Source organism: Nicotiana attenuata, chromosome 11 (genome assembly GCF_001879085.1).
Source record: "Nicotiana attenuata strain UT chromosome 11, NIATTr2, whole genome shotgun sequence".
NCBI lineage: Eukaryota > Viridiplantae > Streptophyta > Magnoliopsida > Solanales > Solanaceae > Nicotiana > Nicotiana attenuata.
The window spans coordinates 42,238,396-42,264,556 of record NC_031999.1 but is presented as its reverse complement, the minus strand read 5'-3'; the positions used below and the strand labels follow the sequence as shown (position 1 = coordinate 42,264,556).

The 26,161-nt window shown below is 43.2% G+C and overlaps 1 protein-coding gene across 1 annotated transcript; it reads right to left on the bottom strand.

Annotated features, from left to right (window-relative positions):
- LOC109234398 (40S ribosomal protein S8-like) lies at positions 398-2,993 on the bottom strand. The gene is made up of 5 exons (XM_019400378.1): positions 2,893-2,993; positions 2,670-2,742; positions 1,174-1,504; positions 765-940; positions 398-660 (listed from the first exon to the last, which is right to left on the bottom strand). The coding sequence occupies exons 1-5, from the start codon at positions 2,894-2,896 to the stop codon at positions 573-575; spliced, it is 672 nt and encodes a 223-aa protein (XP_019255923.1). The 5' UTR covers positions 2,897-2,993; the 3' UTR covers positions 398-572.

Here is a 26,161-nt window from a genome sequence, read left to right as displayed (position 1 = left end):
TATTTATCATTGATAATGAATTTTGACTCCAAAGTATTCTAACTCGCTTTCAAACTTCGTCAAATTTTGTATATAGCCTCGTTTATACATTTTCAGCAAATCGCAATAATACCCATTGAAAAAAAAATTAATGTTTTATACCATTGGTGATGTTTTGGTAGCATGACCAGAATGGTTAGTTAAATGATACATATTTTTACTTTAAATTTTAACATTCGCTAGCAAGTTGGATGGAACCAACTTCACAGGCCAATGCCATTTTGAGGGCTTTAGCAAATACTATGGCCTTCCACAACCATTAGCTAAATTGCAGTTTCTATAATGTGACTATCTCTAAACAAAAGATAGAGTGTAAAATCTAGCTTGCCATCATTCTCCATAAGACTACACAGAGAAATGAGAATTAAGAACCAAGAAATCTAATTAATGCAATAGAATTACATTAAGGTACCTCTAGTAAAGATTGCTGTAACAGTAAAGTCCATGTCTCAACTTATAGTGTCACATGAGATAAGAAAAAACAGCCTATGAGTAAAAATACCCTCTCAAAAAAAAACAAAAAAAAGTTCCTCTTAAGCAGCAGCACCAGATCCAGCCTTGCCTTTCTTCTTTTGAAGTTTCTTCATATAGAATTCCAACTCTTTCCCTTCCAAAATGTACCTGTCAATTTCAGTCAAGGCAAAATCAGCAAGTGGAACGAAGCGCAACGATATTCTCATGGGGGTCTTGGGATGGGGAGAAGGTTGTTGAGCCTAAGATTTTACCCGTCAGCTCTGCCACATTGACCAGGGCGAGATGAGATGCAGGCATATAGCCTACCAGAACTAAATTGCTCTTCGAGGTGAGGATCAAGTTTACGATCCTTCTGACGTTTCTCAAGTTTCCGGGCTACATGGTTGCTCTTCTTAGCTTCCTCAGCTGGAGCAGTAGCTTCTCCCTCCTTCAATGTTGCAGAAAACTATTGTTATATATGTGAGGATAAAAGTCATACACTGCTCTCACATCACAAAAATGTTCCAAATGCAGGACAAAAGAATCAGAAATCACAGAACTGAGTCATTAAAAGAAAAAAAAAATAGACTGGATGAAAAAATAAATCTAGGATGACAGATAATAAGCCATCTATAGATACTTGCTAAAATTAAATATAGAAGTGTGACTATGTTGAGGTACCTCGGTAGTTTCCTTCTTAGCAGCTCCCTTCTTTTTCCTACCAATGTCAACACCATAATGCTGGAGGTACCACTGTTTAAATGGTGCAGCATCAACTTGAACAATTGCACTCTTGACCAGTGTTTGTGTGCGGACAAGTTCATTATTCGAGGCATTGTAAACCACATCAAGGATACGAGTCTTGCGTGTGGTTGCCTCACTACCCCATGAATAGTTTCCAGTATCCAATCTCAGTGCCCTCCACTTCACATTACCACCACGCACACGAATTCGCCTGACTGTCTTGTTGCCTGAGATCTTAGTATTAGCTGGTTGGCGGCCAAGCTCATACCTTTAGAGAATAAAAAGAGGATAAGCAAATTGACACACTCGCCATATGCAGCCTGAAATCGTGGTGTGCATAATAGGTTTTCCATAACATCGTGTTCTACTATGAAATTACTTTTTGGCAGATTTTAACTTCCACAATAGTCCTTTTGTCTTACACATAAAAAGGGATACACAATAAACTACTACGAGTACTCTGATTCGCAAGTAACTACAATTATGACATAATGATATAACAGCATAGTCAGTCAAATCTTCATCATATGAAACTCTGCAAAATTTGACCAGTCATAATATAACCCCCTAAGAACACAGATTGAACAATCCCACAACCAAATGAATTCAGAGTGAAATGCAGGCAATAAACACAAGAATCATAAAGCTGGCATCAAATTTCCTTTTTTGAAAAGGAAAACTGAAAATGAGATAACAATAAAAAAGAAGCAAATGTGAGGCCTTTCTATTTTAGCAATCGATGGATTTCAGCTGCAGAGATGAAGAAAGGACTCGAAATCAGTATATGCCCGCAACGGGACGAGAGCGCCATTGTTTCAGAAGCTCGCACTGTTCTCTCAAAGGCAATCGAAAGAATCACAATAACAGATTTTTTTTGTACAAGTTAGGCATCACGAATTTCGTTTAAAACCAATAAACTATGGTAATAAATGAATCAACACTCACATTGCGAATCTCGACATTTCATTAGCAAAAGACAGGCTAATGAAAACACACACACGCATACACACACATCAATCAATCAGTCAACTACATTTCAGCCCCAGATTAGTTGGGGTCCGAGCACGCACACACATCAATCAATCAGCCAATCAACTGCGCCTCAATCCCTAACAAGGTTAGCTCAACAGCTGCCTACATGCGTACACATATATGCATTACATATGTATGTTTAATTCCCCACCACCACCCACACACATACACACACTATAATCAACCAACCAACTGTTTTTCAACTCCAGACTAGTTGGGGTTGGCGCACGTACATATCAAACAATCAACTACATCTCAATCCTAAAATATGCAAGCTCAGCAGGTGCGCACACGCACCACACACATCTAATGCATTATATATGTATATTCATAAAACAAGACTTAAGGGAAAATGCACAAAATAAATTGGAGGGAAAAAAAAAAAAGACGAATAAACTGACTTTCGCTTCTTCCTCCAAGATTTCTTCTTTCCACCAGTGGCACGTCTCTTGTGCATAGAATCTCTTGAGATACCTTTACATACATTAGAAAAACACATAAAATTATTAAATTCGTCATTTTTTTTCCAACTAGTTTTCCACGAAATTAAACGCAGATAACAGAAAATGAATCTGCAAAAAGAGAAGAAAAATGAAGAAAAAAGGCAATTTTTCAGATACTTACCCATGTTTGCAGCCGACCTCACTCCTCACACTGGTCTACTCTCTACCTTGTAGTGATGAAAGATGACTAAAAACCCTAGCTTCAATGAATGGTTTCAGACACCCAATTTGGGCCTTAATAAAATTTGGGCTTGGTAAGATCACAGTCATCGTGGGCTTTTTCAGATGGAAGTAAAATAATTACATTTTTCGGGTGAAATTCAAAAATAGCCAGATTTACAAGTGGTAATTGAAAAATAGCTATTGTTTCAAAAGTAATCAAAATTTAATCACTATTCATGTAAAGATAAATCTGAACGAAAACACTGTTCAAAATTCAAAAAATATTCCAGCATAATGTACTGGAGTTCCAGTATAATATACTAGTCCAACATAATATGCTGGAAGTTCATATACATGTGCTTCAATCTCCAGTATATTATGCTGAAACTTTTCGTGTGTTGGAGTTACAGCATAATATGCTGGAAGTTCATACACATGTACACCAATCTCCAGTATATTATGTTGGAACTTTCTGTGTTGCAGCAAAATAATGGTTATTTTCAATGACTTTGTGCAAACACTGGCTATTTTTCACTTACCAGTCTGAAACTAGCTAGCCCGTGCTATTTTCACACATTTTCTTTGGCCATAAATTTGAAATAATTTAAATTTTGTAGATTTCATATTTAGAAAATAAAATATTTTTTTTTTGAGCTTACGATGAAAATTAGGCGTTCTAATAATTAATCTTATAGCTTGTTTGACCATGCTTTTTGGGCCAAAAGTACCTTTTTGTCAAAAGCGTTTCGTATGATTTGTTTCGTTAGATATAGATGACATTTATCATTGGGTTGGAGTATATATGTACACTACTCTTAGGGCTCGTTTAGTACGAGAGATAAGGGATGATTAATCTCGTAATTAAATTTGAGATGCGTGTATCCTACATCTGGTTGAAATAAAATCGTTGTATAACTAATCTCGAAATTAGTTATCCCGGGATTATTGTTAGTTTTTTCCTATGTGATAGCGGAATAATAATCTCGAGATAACTAATCACAGAATAATTAATTCTCGGATAACTTGTTTCGCAACCAAACGACCCGTCTGACGAAATGGTTCTCTTGAAGATTTGCTTTATTCGTTAGGATCATTTTGAGTGTATTGGAAGTTATTAGGTGTACTAGTTAGTTATTTTGGGCCATATTGTAATTACTAGAAGTAAGGGGTCTCTACTATTACTTTTTAGTCTTCCTAATTACTTTGTATATAGTGAATCAGTTAGGGCTGTAAAATGTTAGTTAGAATATTTCCCAATCTCTCTTCTTCTTCTTCTTCACGTTTTCAGCTTGTTTCAACGGCTAAGTTTTGACATGGTATCAGAGCCATGAAGACTGGTTCGTCAAGCTTTCTAATTTTGCTCAACTAATTGATTAGTCAATTTTAGTTGCTTAATCTTCAGTTCAGATATTTTGTTGTTGTAATTTCTCAATTGAGAAAAATTGCTTGCTCGAATTGGTGCGTCAATGGCGACGGAGAAGATCAATCATACACATCTGTTGTTTCTTCAACCTTCAGACACGCCGGGCTTGGTTCTAATTCCAATTCACCTCACAAGTTCGGAAAACTACGGATTGTCGAGCAGATCGATGAGTTTTGCCCTCAAAGCTAAGCGGAAATTAGGTTTTGTAATAGGAGCTTGTGCCAAGGAGTCGTTCAAGGAAAATCTCCGTGAGGAATGGGAAACATGTAACGCAATAGTGCACAGCTGGATTATGAACTCTGTTTCAAAGGATTTGCTTAGTGGGATCATCTATGCATCAGACGTCGTGCGGTCTAGGAAGACCTATAAGAGCGATTTTATAAGGTGAATCGAATGGTGTTTTTCAATTGCATAGAGAAATTTCGCGATTATTGCAAGGGTCGGATTCTATAGCTGTATATTTTACCAAGTTAAAGGATCTGTGGGCAGAATATGATGTATCGGTACCGTCCCCGAACTGCGGTTATCCAAAATCAAAAAAGCATATGACTCATTTTCAGCAACAAAGGTTTATGCAGTTCATAGATGGACTAAATGACACATATGATCAGGCTCACGGGAAAATATTGATGAAAACTACTGAACCAACTCTTAATCAGGCATATGCACTAATAATACAGGATGAGAGTCAATAATGCTCAGGAGGTGGAGTCATGGGTCAAAAGCCACATCCATTAGCTATGCAAGTAGGGAGAGGTCAAGGTTTTCGAGGAAGGAAACAATATCTACAATGTGAACATGCCACATGAGAGGGTATACAAAGGAAAATTGCTACAAGATCATTGGATATCCTGAAGACTTCAAAGGAAGGAAAGGATTTCAACCTAAAGGAGTGCTTACTGCTGCAAATCACGTAGAAGGATCTGTGACTCAAAGTTCACAAGGAGCATCACAATCTAAGGGAGACTATTTCTTCACAGAACCACAGTACCAGCAAATCCTAGGCTTGCTCGGCAAAGACTCACCACCAAGTGACACTAAGACTAACAATCAAGCAACTGTTGCATGTATAATTACTACATTATCTTTTAGTGTGCATGTTTCAAACAAAAAGAATGATGACTGGATTGTAGATTCAGGAGCAATACATTACATATCATCTACTTTAGACTTAATGAGTGATGTAAGAAGAGTAGATGACATGGCACAAGATCAAGTAACACTGCCAAATGGTGTTAGTACAAAGATTGAACATGTTGGGAGTTCATATATGTCAGTTGTTGATAAACTGCAGAATGTACTACATGTTCCTGATTTCAAATTTAATCTGATGTCAGTGTCCAAGTGTCACGACCCTAAAACTGAACCGGTCGTGATAACGCGTATCGTGAAACTAGGCCAGCCGACACAAACCCAAAACCATCCAGAAAGCCATAAGAAGTCATTTTAAGCCATTAATTAACTAAAATCCCATAATATAAGTTTAAATAAGCAGTTCGAAAATATAACACAAGCCCGACATCTGGGTGTCACCAGTCATGAGCAACTACAAACTCGTCTAAGAACAAGAAAGGCTAACATAGTTTGAATTAAAGTACTAAGACAATCTGAGAAAAGATAAGAAGGAGAAGTGCAGGGATGCGAACGCCAAGCAGCTACCTAGCCAACTCCGGAGACCTGCTAGAAGACTGATCAGCACTCACTATCGCGTCCCGAGACTCCTGGATCTGCACACAAGGAGCAGGGCGTAATGTGAGTACGCTAACCCAGTAAGTAATAAAAGTAAAAGCAGCTGAGCAGTAAGAATACAGGTAATTCCACGCCATAGCACTACAGCAAATAGTATATGTCCAGAACAATACAGTAAATTAATTAACTCGTAAAAACAACTCAATTCAGTAAAACCTTTTTAAAACATCTTTCAATTGTTTCAACAAGTGGTAAAACAATGAGTAAAATGATAGAAACGTAACAGCCCCTAGGGCAAAACATGTACCATAAACCACCACCCCGGGCAAAATATCAACAGAACCAGCCCCTCGGGCTACCTCACAATCGCTCGTAATCAGCCCCTCGGGCAACAACATGAAACAAAAACCGCCCCTCGGGCAACATCACATCACTCACACTGGGTACCCGCGCTCACTGGGAATGTTCAGACTCCGGAGGGGCTCCTACAGCTCAAGCGCTATCACAAGCCATCTAGTGGCATAATAAATCAGGCCCTCGGCCTCTCCTATATCACAAATCATTATAACCTACTGCGGCGCGCATCCCGATCCCATGATATCCTCACAACCCAGGCCCTCGGCCTCACTAAATCAGAACTCACTCAAGCCCCTCGGGCTAACAGTATAACAGGTACTCGGCTAAAAATATCATTTATAGAATCAAAAGGAGTAAATAAAAACCAAGTTATGAAATCAGTGAAAGCATAGCATGACTGAGTGTAAGTATTAAATCAAAAACGGTGAGGGAATAGTAGTAAAAAGCCCCTAAGTGTCCAAACAGTCGGCACAAGGCCCAAACACGGCATTCAGCCCCAAACATAGTACTCCCTCCGTTCCAGTTTATGTGAACCTATTTTCTTTTTGGTCTGTTCCAAAAAGAAACCCTTTCTAAATTTGGAAACAATTTAACTTAAACTTACAATTCTGCCCTTAATGAGAAGCTTTTATAACCACACAAATACTTTGGGCCCCTTTTTGACTTCTTTAGGACCACAAATTCCAAAAGTCTTTATTTTTTCTTAAACTCCGTGCCCAGTCAAACATGTTCACATAAATTGGAACGGAGGGAGTAATACTTTCAAAAATATAATAATATCAAACAGTTTCCAATTAAATACGCGGCTTAATTGTCATACGGGGCGAACCAAGTCACAATCCCCAACGGTGCACGACCACACGCTCGTCATCTAGCGTGTGCGTCACCTCAAAGTAGCCCAACGATGTGAAATCTGGGGTTTCATACTCTCAGGACAACATTACAATCATTACTTACCTCAACCCGGTCCAAACTCTAGCCCGTGATGCCTTTGCCTCTCGACTCGGCCTCCGAATGCTCCAAATCTAACCAAAATTAGTATCACCATTAATACGCGCTAAAGGAACAAAACCCAAGCGAAAATAATCAATTTAACTCAAAAATCCCGAAATTGGCCAAACCCGACCCCCGGGCCCACGTCTTGGAATTTGATAAAAATCACATCACAAGAATCCTCATCCTCCCACGAGTCCATACATACCAAGAACATCAAAATCGGACCTCAAATGGCCCCTCAATCACAAATTTACACTCTCCAATTTCAAGCCCTAATTCCCCAATTTTAGGCTTTAGATGCCACTAATTTCACGTCTAAATAGTTAGAAATCACCATAGAATCGAGTATTGAGTTCAAAAACCTTATATCCAAATGTTTCCCTTCGAATCCCTCTTCAATCCCTCTCAAAAAGCTTCAAAACCGTTCAAAAATTGTGAGAAATGGGCTAAAAATCGCGTAGATGGGTTTTTATACATTCTGCCCAGGTGCTCTCTTCATCGCGAATGCAACCGTCCTCTCGCGTTCGCGTAGGCCAAACTCAGACTGCCTCCGCTTAACCCTTCGCAAACGCGACAACTTCTTCACAAACGTGATGCTTAACCAGCTTACTCCTTCGCGAACGTGGACCTCGCCTCGCAAACGCGTAGACCAAAGACCAGGGGTCCCCAACTGCCTCACTCCTCTTCGCGAACGCGACCCCACTCACGCGTCCGCGATTCACATGCTGCCTTAACCTTCGCGAACGCGTAGAACAAAATCCACCACCATAGAAGACACTCTTCGCGAACGCGAGACACCCTCCGCGAACGCAATGAACAAAATCTCTGCAACAGAAAACCAGCAAAATCTGCTAACTCCTCAAGTCCAAAAATGACCCGTTGAGCATCCGAAACACACCCGAGGCCCTCGGGACCTCAACCAAACATGCCAACACATCCCATAATATCATTCAAACTTGTTCCAACCTTCGGAACACTAAAAAAAATATATAAACATCAAATCACCCTCGGATTCAAGCCTAAGGATTCTAGAACTTCCGAATTTCGCAAACGATCAAAAAGTCTATCAAACCTCACCCGAATGACTTGAAATTTTGCGCACACGTCAGAAATGACACAACGGACCTACTCCAATCTCCAGAATTCCATTCCGACCCCGATACTAAAATTTCCAATGCCGACCGAAAAATGTCAAATTTCCAATTTCGCCAATTCAAGCCTAAATCTACCAAGACCTCCAAAATATATTCCGATCACGCTCCTAAGTCCCAAATCACCTAACGAAGCTATCTGAACCATCGAAATTCACATCCTAGACCTTTTTTCACATAAATCAACATCCGGTTGACTTTTCCAACTTAAGCTTACTCAAAAGAGACTAAGTGGCTCATACCTCTCCAAAACCATTCCGAACCGGAACCAACCAACCCGATACCACATAATACAGTTGAACAAGATATAAAGAAGTAGAAATGGGGGGAAACGGAGCGGTAACTCATAAAACGACCAGCCGGGTCGTTACATCCTTCCCCTCTTAAACAAACGTTCGTCCTCGAACGAGTCAAGAAACATACCTGAAGCCTCAAATATGTGAGGATATATGCTCCGCATCTCCCGCTCGGTCTCCCAGGTAGCCTCCTCCACGGGACGACCTCTCCACTGCACTTTCACTGAAGCTATATCCTTTGATCTCAACTTTCGAACCTGACGCTCCAAAACAACCACTAGCTCCACATCATAAGTCAAATCACCATCTAACTGAACCGTGCTGAAATCCAAGACATAAGACGGTTTGCCAATATACTTCCGGAGCATAGAAACATTGAAATATCGGATGCACACTAACAAGCTGGGTGGCAAAGCAAGCTCAAAGCCACCTCCCCAATCCTCCGAAGTACCTCGAAAGCCCCAATGAACCGAGGACTTAATTTACCCTTCTTCCCAAATCTCATAACACCCTTCATGGGTAAAACCTTCAGTAGAACCTTCTCCCCAACCATGTAAGACACATCACGGACCTTCTTGTCAGCATAACTTTTTTGTCTTGACTGTGCTGTACGGAGCCGTTCCTGAATCACCTTCACCTTGTCCAAAGCCAAGTCTGTACCCAAAAGCCTAGCCTCACCTGGTTCAAGCTAACCAACTGGAGATCTACACCGTCTCCCATATAAAGCCTCATATGGAGCCATCTGAATACTCGACTAATAACTGTTGTTATAAGCAAACTCCGCGAGCGGTAGATACTGATCTCATGAACCACCAAAATATATGACACAAACGCGCAACATGTCCTCAAAAATCTGAATAGTGCGCTAGGACTACCCATCTGTCTGAGGGTGAAAAGCTGTGCTCAACTCAACCTGAGTACCCAACTCTCTCTGCACGGCCCTCCTACTGAGTACCTCTATCTAAAATGATGGAAACTGGGACACCATGCAAGCGAACAATCTCTCGGATATAGATCTCTGCCAACCGCTCTGAAGAATAGGTAGTACACACAGGAATGAAGTGCGCGGACTTGGTCAGCCGTTCCACGATCACCCAAATAGCATCGAACTTCTTCAAAGTCCATGGGAGTCCAACTACAAAATCCATGATGATCCGCTCCCACTTCCACTCTGGAATATCCATCTGCTGAAGCAAGCCACCCGGTCTCTGATGCTCATATTTCACCTGCTGACAAGTGAGACACCGAGCTACAAATCCCACAATATCCTTCTTCATTCTCCTCCACCAATAATGTTGTCTCAGATCCTGATACATCTTCGCGGCACCCGGATGAATGGAATACCGCGAGCTATGGGCCTCCTCCAGAATCAACTCTCCAAGCCCATCTACATTGGGGACACATATCCGGCCATGCATCCTCAACACCCCATCATCACCAATAGTCACATCTCTGGCATCGTCGTGCTGAACTATGTCCTTAAGGACAAGCAAATGAGGATCATCATACTGGCGCTCTCTGATGCGATCAAACAAGGAAGACCGAGAAACCACACAAGCTAAGTCTCGACTGGGATCCAAAATATCCAACCTCACAAACCGATTGGCCAAGGCCTGAACATCAACTGCAAGAGGTCTCTCCCAACAAGAATATACGCCGAACTACCCATACTCACCGACTTCCCTCTCAAAGCATCGGCCACAACATTGGCCTTCCCTGGATAATACAAGATAGTGATATCATAGTCCTTTAGCAGCTCCAACCATCTTCGCTGCCTCAAATTGAGATCCTTCTGTTTAAACAAGTGCTGGAGGTTACGATGATGAGTAAACACCTCACAAGACACACCATATAAATAATGCCTCCAAATCTTCAACGCGTGAACAATGGCAGCCAACTCTAGATCATGAACATGGTAGTTCTTCTCATGGGGCTTAAACTGACGAGAGTCATAAGCAATTACTCTACCTTCCTGCATCAACACACACCCAATACCAACTCTCGAAGCATCACAATACACTGTATATGAACCTGAAGCTGATGACAAACACTAACACTGGAGCTGTGGTCAAGGCAGTCTTGAGCTTCTGAAAGCTCGCCTCACACTCATCCGACCACCTGAATAGAGCACCCTTTTGAGTCAATTCGGTCAAAGGTGATGCAATAGATGAAAATCCTGAACGAACCGATGGTAATAACCCGCCAAACCAAGAAAGCTGTGAATCTCTGTGGCTGAGGATGGTCTAGGCCAACTCTGAACCGCCTCTATCTTCTTCGGACCTGAATACCCTCACTGGACACCACGTGCCCCAAGAAAGCCACTGAACTGAGCCAAAACTCACATTTGGAGAACTTTGCATAAAGCTTCTCCTCCCTCAACCGCTGCAACACAACTCCCAAATGCTCACCGTGCTCCTCTTGGCTACGCGAGTACACCAGAATATCATCAATGAATACAATGACAAACGAGTCGAGATAAGGCCGGAACATGTTGTTTATCAAATGCATGAACGTCGCCGGGGCATTGGTCAGCCCAAAAGACATCACAAGGAACTCATAATGACCATATCGGGTCCTGAAAGCTGTCTTAAGAATATCCGAGTCCCTGTTCTTCAACTGGTGATACCCTGAACGGAGATCAATCTTGGAGAACACTCTCGCTCCCTGAAGCTAGTCAAATAAATCATTGATACGAGGCAAAGGATACTTGTTCTTGATTGTGACTTTGTTAAACTGCTTGTAATCAATGCACATCCTCGTCGTGCCATCCTTCTTCTTCACAAATAGAACAGGCGCACCCCAAGGCGACACAATAGGCCAAATAAACCCCTTATCAAGGAGTTCCTGAAGCTGCTACTTCAACTCCGCTGGTGTCATACGGTATGGTGGAATAGAAATGGGCTAAGTGCCTCGCACCAAATCAATACCAAAGTTAATATCCCTGTTCGGTGGAATGCCCGGCAGGTTTGCAGGAAACACATCCGGGAAGTCCCTCACTACCGAGATCGAATCAATGGTAGGAGTCTCTGCACTAACATCCCTCACAAAAGCTAAGTATGAAAGACAACCTTTCCCAACCATCCGCTGGGCCTTCAGAAATGAAATCATCCTACTAGGAACAAAATCAGTCGAACCTCGCCACTCAATCCGTGGCACACCCGGCATAGCCAACGTCACTGTCTTAGCATGACAGTCCAAAATAGCACGACACAAAGATAGCCAATCCATGCCTAATATTACATCGAAGTCAACCATACAAAGCAACAGAAGGTCCACTCGGGTCTCCAAACCCCCAATAGTCACCACACACGACCGATATACGCGGTCCACAATAATAGTATCGCCCATCGAAGTAGATACACGAACAGATGAAACAAGAGACTCACGGGGTGTCTCCAAATAACGATCAAAATACGATGACACATATGAAAAAGTGGAACCAAGATCAAAGAACACAGAGACATCTCTGTGGTAGACTGAGACAATACCTGTAAGCACAGCATCTGAAGCAATAGCATTGGATCTAGCTGGAAGTGCATAGAAACGGGCCTGACCACCACCTGATCGGCCTCCCCCTCTAGGGCGACCCCTAGCTGACTGTCCTCCACCTCTAGCTGGTTGGGTGGGTGGTAAAGTAACTGGTGCTGAAGTCGAGGGTTGACTCCTCTGCTGAGATGAACCCCCAAGATGACGAGGACACTATCTCCACATATGCCCCAACTCTCCACACTCATAACAACTCCCTGGTGTTGGAGACGGTGACTGAAGGGAACCCATAGCATCGGGATGACTAACAGAAGAACCTGGCATGGAAGAGCCCTGAACTGATGGAGCACGAGACGAACTCTGGGCTGGAAGGGCACTAAGTGATGAATGGCCCTGATGAGAGCTGTGAGAACCATGGGCCGATGATGCCCCACGATAACCTGGGCGAGCTGACTGAGCATGCCTGAATGGACGGCCTCTGCCGTGCTGAAACTGACCCCCATGAGGAGTACCACTGAATCCACCCTGACCACCAGGCCTCTTGGCCTCCCGCTCAAACCTCTCCTGACCACGAACCATCTCAATCTGTCGAGCTATGTCAACAACCTCATCAAAGGTAGCACTAGATACTCTCTCTCTATGGTCATAAGCAACCGAAGCTGAAAACCGAGGCCATCTATAAACCTCCTGATCCTCTCTCGATCTGTGGGAACCAACCAGACCGCATGACGAGCCAACTCAGAGAACCGCATCTCATACTGTGTAACAGATCTGTCACCCTGACGAAGCTTCTTGAACTACCTGCACAGCTCCTCTTAGCGAGACTCAGGTACGAACTTCTCTAGAAAGAGAACGGAGAACTGCTGCCAAGAAAGGGGCACTGCGCCAACCGGCCTACGCCTCTCGTAAGCCTCCCACCAACTAAGTGCAGCCCCTGAGAACTGGAAAGTAGTGAACGAGACCCCACTGGTCTCCAAAATACCCGCGGTCCGAAGCATCCTCTAACACTTATCCAAGAAACCCTGGGCATCCTCGCCCTCTACACCAGTGAAAATCGGAGGCTGAAGTCTACCAAACCTCTCCAATCTGCGCTACTCTTCCTCTGGCATAATAGGAGCTACAAAATCCTGAGCAGCTGCAACTGGCTGGGCTGGAGATGCCTCCGGTGTCTGAAGTCCCTGCATGACCTGCTCAGGTGTGCGAGCGACGGGAGTTTGAGTGCCTCTCCAGGCCTGAGAAGTAGCTGCGGCTGTAGTAACTGAGACCACCTGAGCTAGGCCAGTGCACACTGATAGAATCTGGGCCAGGGCCTCCTAAAGGCTTGGGATAACAATAGGTACCACCGGTGCCTGAACTGGTACTGCTGGAGCTTCCGTAATTGGGACCTGATCCTGAACTGGGGCGGCTGGTGGATCTGCAGGTGCTGCCCTAGCTGCTGTGCGGGCTACACCCCTGCCCCTACCACGGCCTCGAACGCGTCCTCGGCCTCTAGCGGCCCCAACTGGTGGTACTGGTGGTCGTCCATCCTAACCGGTAGCACGTGTCCTCACTATCTATGAGAGAATAGAATAAAAGAAGTTTAGTACTAGAATCAACAGATTCGCACGACAGGAATTCAAGAATACGAAGTTTTTCCTAAAAGGTTCTACAGCATCCCGAGGATAAGTACAGACGTCTCCGTACCGATCCGTAAAACTCTACTAAACCCGCTCATGACTCGTGAGATCTATGTAACCTAGGCTCTTATACCAACTTGTCACGACCCTTAAACTGACCCGGTCGTGATGGCGCCTATCATGAAACTAGGCCAGCCGACACAAACCCAAAACCATCCAGAAAGCCATAAGAAGTCATTTTAAGTCATTAATTAACTAAAATCCCATAATATAAGTTTAAATAAGCAGTGCGGAAATATAAAACAAGCCCGACATCGGGGTGTCACCAGTCATGAGCAACTACAAACTCGTCTATGAACTAGAAAGGCTAACATAGTCCGAATTAAAATACTAAGACAATTTGAGAAAAGATAAGAAGGAGAAGTGCAGGGCTGCGAACGCCAAGCAGCTACCTAGCCAACTCCGGAGACCTGCTGGAAGACTGATCAGCACTCACTATCGCGTCCCGAGACTCCTGGATCTGCACATAAGGTGCAGGGAGTAATGTGAGTACGCCAACCCAGTAAGTAATAAAAGTAAAAACAGCTGAGCAGTAAGAAAACAGGTAATTCCACGCCATAGCACTACAAAAAACAGTATATGTCCAGAACAATACAGTAAATTAATTAACTCGTAAAAACAACTCAGTTCATTAAAACCTTTTTAAAACATCTTTCAATTGTTTCGGCAAGTGGTAAAACAGTGAGTAAAATGATAGAAACGTAAATAGCCCCTCGGGCAAAACATGTACCATAAACCGCCCCCGGGCAAAATATCAACAGAACCAGCCCCTCGGGCTACCTCAAATCGCTCGTAATCAGCCCATCGGGCAACAACATGAAACAACAACCACCCCTCGGGCAATATCACATCACTCACACTAGGTACCAGCGCTCACTAGGGGTGTTCAGACTTCGGAGGGGCTCCTACAGCCCAAGCGCTATCACAAGCCATCTCGTGGCATAATAAATCAGGCCCTCAGCCTCTCATATATCACAAATCAGTACAGTCTGCTGCGGCGCATAGCCCGATACCATAATATCCTCACAACACAAGCCCTCGGCCTCACTCAGTCAGAACTCACTCAAGCCCCTCGGGCTAACAGTATAATAGGTACTCGGCTCAAAATATCATTTATAGAATCAAAAGGAGTAAAACAAAACCGAGTTATGAAATCAGTGAAAGCATAGCATGACTAAGTGTAAGTATTAAACCAAAAATGGTGAGTGAACAGTAGTAAAAAGCCCCTAAGGATCCAAACAGTCGGCACAAGGCCCAAACACGGCATTCAACCCCAAACATAGTAATACTATCAAATAGTTTCCAATTAAATACGCGACTTAATAGTCGTACGGGACGGACCAAGTCATAATCCCCAACGGTGAACGACCCCACGCTCGTCATCTAGCGTGTGCGTCACCTCAAAGTAGCACAACGATGTGAAATCCGGGGTTTCATACTCTCAGGACAAGATTTACAATCATTACTTACCTCAACCCGGTCCAAACTCTAGCCCGCGATGCCTTTGCCTCTCGACTCGGCCTCTGAATGCTCCAAATCTAACCAAATTAGTATCATACCATTAATACGCGCTAAAGGAACAAAGCCCAAGCGAAAATAATCAATTTAACTCAAAAATCCTGAAATTGGCCAAACCCGACCCTCGGCCCACATCTCAGAATTCGATAAAATCACATCACAAGAATTCCCATCCTCCCACGAGTCCATACATACCAAGAACATCAAAATCGGACCTCAAATGGCCCCTCAAATCCCCAATTTACACTCACCAATTTCAAGACCTAATTCCCCATATTTTAGGCTTAAAATCCCACTAATTTCATGTCTAAATTGTTAGAAATCACCATAGAATCGGGTATTGAGTTCAAAAACCTTACCTCCAAATGTTTCCCTTCGAATCCCTCTTCAATCCCTCTCAAAAAGCTTCAAAACCGTGCAAAAATGGTGAGAATTGGGCTAAAAATCGCGAAGATGGGTTTTTATACATTCTGCCCAGGTGCTCTCTTCATCGCGAATGTGACCGTCCTCTCGTGTTCGCGTAGGCCAAACTCAAACTGCCTATGCTTATCCCTTCGCGAACGCGACAACTTCTTCGCGAACGCGATGCTTAACCAGTTCACTCCTTCGCGAACGCGGACCTCGCCTCGCTAACGCGTAGACCAAAGACCTGGGGTCCCCAATTGCCTCACTCCTCTTCGCGAACGCGACCCCACTCACGTGTCCGGGATTCACAAATTGCCTTAACCTTCGCGTTCGCGTCCTCTCCTTCGTGAACACGTAGAAAAAAATCCACCACCACATAAGACACTCTTCGCGAACGCGAGACACCCTCCGCGAACGCGATGAACAAAATCTCTACAACAGAAAACCAACAAAATCTGCTAACTCCTCAAGTCCAAAAATGACCCGTTGAGCATCCGAAACACACCCGAGGCCCTCGGGACCTCAACCAAACATGCCAACACATCCCATTACAGCATTCAAAATTGTTCCAACCTTCCGAACACTCAAAACAATATCAAAACATCAAATCACCCTCTAATTCAAGCCTAAGGATTTTAGAACTTCCGAATTCCGCAAACGATCAAAAAATCTATCAAACCTCACCCGAATGACTTGAAATTTTGCACACACGTCACAAATGACACAACGGGCCTACTCCAATCTCCGGAATTCCATTCCGACCCCGATATCAAAATTTCCACTGCCGACCGGAAAATGCCAAATTTTTAATTTCGCCAATTCAGGCCTAAATCTACCACGGACCTCCAAATTACATTCTGATCACGCTCCTAAGTCCCAAATCACCTAACAAAGCTATCCGAACTATCGGAATTTACATCCGAGACCTTTTTTTTTCTTCACATAAGTCAACATCCGGTTGACTTTTCCAACTTAAGCTTACTCAAAAGAGACTAAGTGTCTCACAACTCTCCAAAATCATTCTGAACCCGAACCAACCAACCCGATACCATATAATACAGTGGAAAAAGACATAAAGAAGCAGAAATGGGGGAAACAGAGCGGTAACTCATGAAACGACCGGCCGGATCGTTACACCAAGCTAGCTAGAGATCAGAGATGTGTTGCCACCTTTTTATCTCAACTCTGTTTGTTTCAGGACCTCTACAATGGCATTGTGAAGGGTATTGGTAAGGAAGATGAAGGTTGTATGTGCTGAAAGGAAAATGAGTCAGACTTCTAGCAGCTCATGTTGATGTGAAAGGTTCAATTGGTGAAACAGCATGTTTGTTGCATGAAAGACTAGGCCATGCTTCTTTTCCTATTATGCAACATTTTTTTTTGCAAAATAAAGTAGATAGTAATATGCAAAACAAATGTTCTGTTTGCCCTCTAGCTATACAATCTAGACTAAGTTTTCTTGATAGTGAAAAAAGGAGCGATAGGGCATTTAAGTTAGTTCACATGGATATATGGGGACCATATAAGAAGAGTACTCATGATAGGAAGCACTATTTCTTACATTTGTAGATGATTTCTCCAGGGCTACTTGGATTTTCTTGATGCAGTTTAAGAATGAAACTATCATTTTCTTGAAGCAGTTTGTTTACATGTTTAAAACACAGTTTGACAGTTCTGTTAAGGTGTTGAGAACAGACAATGAAAAGGAATTTTTCAACAAACAATGGAAAGAACTCTTGTTATCACAAGGCATTATTCATCAAAGTAGTTATGTATATACGCCTCAGCAGAATGGAGTAGCTGAAAGGAAACATAGACATATATCGGACACTGCTAGGGCATTAAAATTCCAAAGTCATGTTCCAGATATATTTTGGGGGGAATGTGTACAAACTGCTGTGTACATAATAAACAAGTTACCTACTATGATCTTAAATGGAAAGAGTCCCTATGCAATGTGTATGGTAGAGAGCCTTCAATAGCTCATTTAAGAGTATTTGGATGTTTATGTTATGCCACTAATCTGGTGTTAGAAGATAAGTTTGCTGCCAGAAAAAGAAGGGATGTTCATATGGGGTATTCAACTACTCAGAAAGGTTATAGATTAATGATCTAAGCATTAAATCTTCTTCATTAGCATGGATGTATCTTTCAGGGAACATGAGTTTCCATTTAAGAAGATACAACAGTAGAATTTTGACGACCCGACCCGTCGTCTCATGTGTCACTGCTTCGTTTCCCTCATTTTATGCTTCTTCATGTTTCGTTATCGGTATGTGTGTGTTAGAGTTGATTTGGATTGGTTTTGATAAGAAATGAGACACTTAGTCTCTTTAAGAAAGGCTTAAGTTGGAAAAGTCAACCGGACGTTGACTTATTAGTTATAGGGCTCGAATGTGATTTCCGGTGATTCGGTTAGCTTCAGGGGATGATTTGTGACATAGGAGTGCAATCGGAATTGATTTTGGAGGTCCGGTGTAGAATTAGGCTTGAATTGTCGAAGTTAGTATTTTGGCGAATTCCGGTTGGCAGGTGAGATTTTGATCCGAGGGTCAGAATGGAATTCCGAGAGTTGCTGTAGCTTCGATATGTGTATTTGTGTGTGTGTGTGCAAAACTTTCAGGTCATTCGGACGTCGTTTGGTTGGGTTTTTGATCGAATGCGTGTTTCGGAAGTTCTTGAAGAACTTAGGCTTGAATCCGATATGAATTGATGATTTCAGTGTTGTTAGGTGTGTTTTGATGATTGGAACAAGTTTGGATGATGTTTTGGGACATGTTGGTGCCTTAGGTTGAGGTCCCGGGGACCTCGGGGTGATTTCGGAGGGCTTAACGGAGGTTTTGAACTTGGAAGTTATTGCAGATTTTTGCCCAGCTGTTGCAGACCTTCGCGTTCGCAGCCTTAGAAGCGCGTTCGCGATGAGGAGTTGTGCAGACCATCGCGTTCGCGAGGGCTGCTTCGCGTTCGCGTAGAAGGGGCCTGGGGCCCTGCCTGGTTTGTGCATCGCGTTCGCGGTTGGTTGAACGCGTTCGCGTAAGAGGATGAGCTGGAGCATCGCGTTCGCGGACCTGGAGTCGCGTTCGCGTAGAGGTAATTTGTGGTCAACGGAATTTGTTCATTGCGAACGCGGGGGTGTTGACCGCGTTCGCGTAAGGTAAAACCTGGGCGTCCAGAGGGGCTTTTTATATTATTTCATCCGCGACCCCATTCATTATTTCCTCCATTGTTGACCACCTTAAGAGCTTTTTGGTAGAAATTGATGAGGATTTTGACGGGAATCGATTGGAGGTAAGTCTCGTGACCTAGAAACGTCATTTTTTTTTTAAGAATCAACCTTTAATTCTTGGAAATTTGGGTAAAAATTGGAAGAACTAGGGCTTGGTTTTTGAAATAAAAATTTGGGATTTGAAAGGGCATTTGACTCCAATTTTGGAAAACTTGATATGGACGGACTCATGGTGAGACGAGGAATCCGGTGATGTGAATTTCATAATTTTTCGAGAAGTGGGCCCGGGGCTCGGGTTTTGCCAACTTCGTGATTTTTGATATTTTTCGAGTCTTTTCGATTGGGTTATGATTCATTAGCCTATTGTGACGTATTCCTTGTGGTTTTGGTTAGATTCGATGCGCGTGGAGGTCGGTTTGAGGGGCAAAGGCGTCGCAGGCTAGAGATTTCACCGGTTCGAGGTGAGTAATGATTTTGAATGACGTCCTGAGGGTTTGAAACCCCGGATTTGCACAACTTGGTGCTATGTTGAGATGAGACACGCGTTCCATGACGAGCGCGGGGTCATTTACTATTGGGGACTGTGACTTGGTCCAGTCCGAATGATATTTTACCGCGTATTAGCAATGACTTGTTGTTTTCACTATGATTTGGGCTTATTGCCGACTGTTTGAACTCTTTATGAACTATCATCACTGTTTTCCTCACTGTTTGAAATAATCATTTGAACTCAGTCCATGTGATTTACACTGTTTTCTTGAACTCAGCCATATTTACTCAAACCTGGAGTTTTAAACTGATATTTGAACTATCGTTTGAGCTGAGTATTATTGCTTTGTTGTTGCCCGAGGGTCTGTTGGCTATTTCTGGACTGATTGAGGCCGAGGGCCTTATGTGAGGGCATGATGAGTGGGGTGAGGAGGCTTTCAGGCCTCGTATTGATACTGTTCAGGCTTTCAGGCCTTGTTGATAGCGCTTGGGCTGTAGGAGCCCCTCCGGAGTCTGCACACCCACAGTGAGCGCGGGTACCCATTTAGAATTGGACAGTGGTAACAATGACACTGTTACACGTGTTTTGGTCAGGTAACAATGACTGACCAGTCAGGTAACAATGGCTGACCAGTGGTAACAATGGCATTGAAACACGCGTTGGGTCAGGTAATAATGGCTGACCAGTCAGGTAACAATGGCTGACCAGTGGTAACAATGGCACTGAAACACGCGTTGGGTCAGGTAACAATGGCTGACCGGTCAGGTAACAATGACTGACCATACTTGAGTATACTTGTTTTATTAATTGTTTTCAAAGAGAATTCCTCGCTATGTTTCACTGGTTCCTACTGTTTACTTGATTTTACTGTTTGAGTTAGCATTATCTGTGCCTGTGTGGGATTTTATATTCTCAGCCGTTATTCATTTTTATTGCTCACTGGGTTGGAGTACTCACTTTACTCCCTGCACCTCGCATGCAGATGCAGGTATTGTTNACTGGTTATTATTGTCGTTAAGCTATATTCACCTATTCGTTTATGTTTAATAAATATTAAAGAGACGATTTGGGTTAGTTGGCTGGCCTTGTCTTCACGAGAGGCGCCATCACGACCGGGTTTAGAAATTGGGTCGTGACAAGTTGGTATAGAGCCTAGGTTACTAGGTCTCACGAGTCATGAGCAGGTTTAGTAGAGTCTCGCGGATCGGTACGGAGACGTCTGTATTTATCCTCGAGAGGCTGCAGAACCTTTAGGAAAACTTCCCATTCTTGGAATTCTTATCGTGCGTACTTGATTCAGCTTGAGATATAACTCTTGAAATTCCTTCCACACGTCTGTATGCGCACGTGAGCGCTCAGTATTATACGTGCCTTGAAGGTTTGTGATTCCCCGATCGAGGGGCGAGATGTAATCTTCGTTAGCATGTTGGGCCAGTCTGGAGGACTTGAGGCCGGATCCTTGCCTATGGCTTGAGCACCGAGGTGCTGATTGTGTGAGCAAGTGTTTTGAACTTATATGTTCAGTATTGCCCCTATTAGCCGGAATGGCGGTTTGGTATTCATGTGATGAGTATGTTAGTACTGCGAGATGTAATTATATGACTTGGTAGTGACGAAGAAGTCTGCAGGATAATAGATGAACTGTTAAGTGATTCGACTCCTATTGTGGATTGATGTGTAGCCCGAATTATGGGCGCGTGAAGAATATTTTTGTATCTCTTAGTTGGGAGTGAAATGCATTACGTGTGGCGGTATGAGTTCAGACTCGGGAAGACTAAATTGATTGTGTTACGTATATGATGGTGAAAGGTATGCTGAAGTACTAAATTGAGGCGAAGCAGGGGTCATCTCCTGCGGAGTGTCCTTGAGTGGTATGGTCCTTACGTGTATGTTAGAAAATCTCATGTGTAATTGAAGGGTATGTGTTGAAATTTAAAAATTCGGGTCACTTAAGAGAGTGGACTCAGTTGATGTGGGGATAATGCGAGGTTTGAAGTGGATTTCATTACTAGATGATCTGTGTTTTCACAACGTTGTAGATGATTTGAGTTTAATCTCACTATAACATTGTAGCATCATTAGAGTAAAAGTGTTATGAGTTGTTAAGTGTGTCTTGATATATGGCTTCGAGCCAAGTTGGGGAGGTTGCTGTTGATTAGCTGATCGCACGGTTATGTGCTATGTTGGTTCCGTTTCGAGGTATGCTGGCAGATCAGTCCTGGTTGCAGAAATTGAGCCGAGGATGGCACGAATGAAGCAAAATTTTGACAAAGGTTATATGGTGCTTTCGTAGATATGAGAAAAATACTAGGATGTCTTGAGTTGTTGTTGATAAAGAATGCTCAGTGTATAGAGAAGGAAGATGGTTGTTTGTGTTGGTATGAGATCATATTTTGCGGTGTCAGAGTGCTAATAAGGCGCGAGTGGTTCTGTTCGTTAAGTCAGGTAAATTACAGTTGTATAAGAGTGAACGACTCTCGAGAATGGTTTTAATGTGTTCAAGAATCTACATGTAGCACTCAGGTATTTTAAGGTGGTGTATGTGACTAAAGACAGTGTTTTCAATAGAAAATGTCAAGACTTGTGGTATTTTTATGTTGATCATGGGATCCTATGTGTCGGTACCTGGAAAGTAAAGGAAGCGAATTTAGATTCGCAGAAAGTTCTTCAGAGTAAAGTATTCTGGAATGTGGTATTTCTGAGAAACAATTGAGAGAGTATTCAATGGCCTATGGGTCTTAGACAATGTGGTCTTATGTTCGAGTCTCGTGTGGTAAGCTTGGATTGAGGCATTGTGATGCTACAGCGAGGGAGAAATATCAAGTGGATGATGAATCAAAAAGGGAAATTAGATAGATGGAATAGCTTGATAGTATACCGAATCAGTATGGTAAGGATGTGATTAATTCTTGGTATGTGTTCGAGGTAATGGGCTTTTACAGGTATTGTGCAGCAAGGCTCTTGAGTTCCAACAGCTTGCTTAGCTTGGTTCGAGTAGAAGGATTCAGTCCTGGCAGTTTAGCTTGTGCAACGGAGTTGGAAGAGAGTTCTTGATGAGTTTTACCGTGGTTTAGAGACGTATATATTGCCTATGGGCATGTGAAGCGTGGAATGTGTAATGATTTCTCTTCTTGATGGGATTGATGGAGAGTTCTTGACTAGTGGGGTACGTAGATGTTTGTGGTTAGGAAAAGGGAGATGGAGTTCTCATGTTATCTTAGTGTGGTATGGTATATGCGATATGTTGTGGAGGATTGGGATTTGTGTGTGTAAGATTTCGGTTCAGCTCAGGATGGAAAGTCATTTAATTCTTAAGCAGAACGGGCGGCTGCAGGTGATTTAAGAATCGATCTTCAGATGATTAAGGAAAATGGTATTGCTATTCTAGTGATTTGACGGGGGTATATGTTCAGTAAAAGGGGAAGGTGATGTAAACTGATAATACTTCGGTGGTATTGCGGCATTATTCTTGTTGGATCGACTGTTGATATTCGAGTTTGTTGATGGCACAAGGAAATTTTAGAATATCTTTCGTGGAATGATTGGGTACTTGAGGTGTGATATGTATTCGTACGGCGCAATTTGGGATCAGGTATAGTGATTCGTGTGTTATATGGAGTTGGAGACTGGGAGTTCTCAGATACAGTCTATGTCGTAGTTATGGATCGTGTGTATTCGGCACCGTTTAGCGGCAATTAGGATTTGGAGGCTGGAGTGGATCTTTATTTGCTGATATGTTAGATTTTGGATGTGATGTTGAAATTCAGACTGGTTGTCTTAGTGTGGGGTTATTCTAGACTATTGTGCTACGGGCTATGTCGAAAATGCCACGGGTTGAGTGGCGAGGTGCATTGGATTATGTTCTTGCAGAGTGGTATATATTTCAAAAGATGCAGCGGACAGTTGAGAAGGATTGCCTTTCTTAATAGGGCCTTCGTGATGGATGTCAGTGCAGAGGTTTCTACCATTGTTTCAGTTCCGGTATTGAGTGACTTTTTCGGATGCGTTTCTTGTGGCCGGGCATGTCGCCGGGCGAGATTGGGGATTCGATATTGATTTGGTGCCGGGCACCGTATCGTACGGCTCCAGCAGGAGTTATAGTAGTGGAAGGAGCAGCTTCAGGCTTCTTGGTATTGAGTTCGTTGGCAGGCCAATGTGGCTACGTATTTAGCTTGAGTTAGCTTGGTTAGTCTTGAGTTGTATTGTTGAGGGACAGGTAGATTCGATCGTTATTGAACTTGTTAGTGATCTGGGAGATCTATGAGTTGCTTTTTCTGTGCTGTGAAGCGTTATGATTTGTTGGTTATAGGCACACGTGGTACAGATCTATTGGGGATTCATAGTGGAAGTCGAGCGGGAAGAGTAATCAGATGTTGCTCGGTAAATGGAGTGTGGGTTATGACCTATCAGGTGGCGTGTCGTATGTTGTTTATTTCACCGTGGGTGCAATGAATTGCCTTGGTTTCAGACATCAAATTGTGTGTGGCTGTTGAATTTTGATCACAGTGTCTTAAGGTGCTCCATGTGTAACAGTGTTTGGATAGGATCGCGCATTGTAGTGAGGCTGCGTTGAGTTATGACCTTTCGGGGTAGATTCAGGTGTCCTATTTCTATGATGTGAGACGGGGTCTCAGCCTTGTGTTGTGATGGACTGATGAGCTTGAGGTACAACTCTTTCGTTTGAGTCATTTGTCATGATTTGAGTATGTTCAGGCCGTTTCTTATTGGCGCGCGTATTATGCAAATTGTGGCTTAGGCCTGCGTTGAGGTGTCATATCACCAGAGTGGTGTGTTGGATTCGAGGTGATCGTTGGAGTCATTAACGAATACGAGCAGATTTGATTTCAGCTTGTTAGAAGGATAATATTGAGGTTTGGCCCGGGAATCTGTCGTGGTATTAGTCAAATGGGAAGTGGCTTCATGAATGGTTGATCTGAGAAATGGTTACGGTCTATCGCGTGTTTTATTTATCGTTGGCAGTATATGAAAGTGTGGAATAAGACTTTAGCTAATAAGGGATTTTCTAGCGGTATTTGGTTGTTGTGGGCAACTGCTGTGAATAGAGGCTATCGTTTCGAGTGTTGGATTGTGTGGTATATTATATGATTTCACCTGAGGTTGCAGGTATGGGTTATTACAGCTGGTTCGGGTTTATTCTGGGTATAGATGTGAGGTTCTGATCTTGTGTATGATTTCGGAAAGTGCAATGTGGTTCGACGGTTTATGGTTTAGATGGACTGAAATTTCAGCTATATTGTGTTATCGGACCTATGCGAGATAGGGTGACGAGGGATCACTGCGGGTATATGCTTGGTAAGGTCATTCAGCTATTGGGTTGCTTCTAGTACAACTCTGGGTACGCTCGAGGACGGGCGCTTGGTTAAGTTGGGGAGGATGTGACGACCCGACCCGTCGTCTCATGTGTCACTGCTTCGTTTCCCTCATTTTATGCTTCTTCATGTTCCGTTATCGGTATGTGGTGTGTTAGAGTTGATTTGGATTGGTTTTGATAAGAAATGAGACACTTAGTCTCTTTAAGGAAGGCTTAAGTTGGAAAAGTCAACCGGACATTGACTTATGAGTTATAGGGCTCGAATGTGATTTCCGGTGATTCGGTTAGCTTCGGGGGATGATTTGTGACATAGGAGTGCGATCGGAATTGATTTTGGAGGTCCGGTGTAGAATTAGGCTTGAATTGGCGAAGTTAGTATTTTGGCGAATTCCGGTTGGCAGGTGAGATTTTGATCCGAGGGTCAGAATGGAATTCTGAGAGTTGCTGTAGCTTCGATATGTGATTTGTGATGTGTGTGCAAAATTTTAGGTCATTCGGACGTCGTTTGGTTGGGTTTTTGATCGAATGCGTGTTTCAGAAGTTCTTGAAGAACTTAGGCTTGAATCCGATGTGAATTGATGATTTCAGTGTTGTTAGGCGTGTTTTGATGATTGGAACAAGTTTGGATGATGTTTTGGGACATGTTGGTGCCTTAGGTTGAGGTCCCGGGGACCTCGGGGTGATTTCGGAGGGCTTAACGGAGGTTTTGAACTTGGAAGTTATTGCAGATTTTTGCCCAGCTGTTGCAGACCTTCGCATTCGCAGCCTTAGGAGCGCGTTCGCGATGAGGAGTTGTGCAGACCATCGCGTTCGCGAGGGCTGCTTCGCGTTCGCGTAGAAGGGGACTGGGGCCCTGCCTGGTTTGTGCATCGCGTTCGCGGTTGGTTGAACGCGTTCGCGTAAGAGGAGGAGCTGGAGCATCGCGTTCGCGGACCTGGAGTCGCGTCCGCGTAGAGGTAATTTGTGGTCAACGGAATTTGTTCATTGCGAATGCGGGGGTGTTGACCGCGTTCGCATAAGGTAAAACCTGGGCGTCCAGAGGGGCTTTTTATATTATTTCATCCGCGACCCCATTCATTATTTCCTCCATTGTTGACCACCTTAAGAGCTTTTTGGTAGAAATTGAAGAGGATTTTGACGGGAATCGATTGGAGGTAAGTCTCGTGACCTAGAAACGTCATTT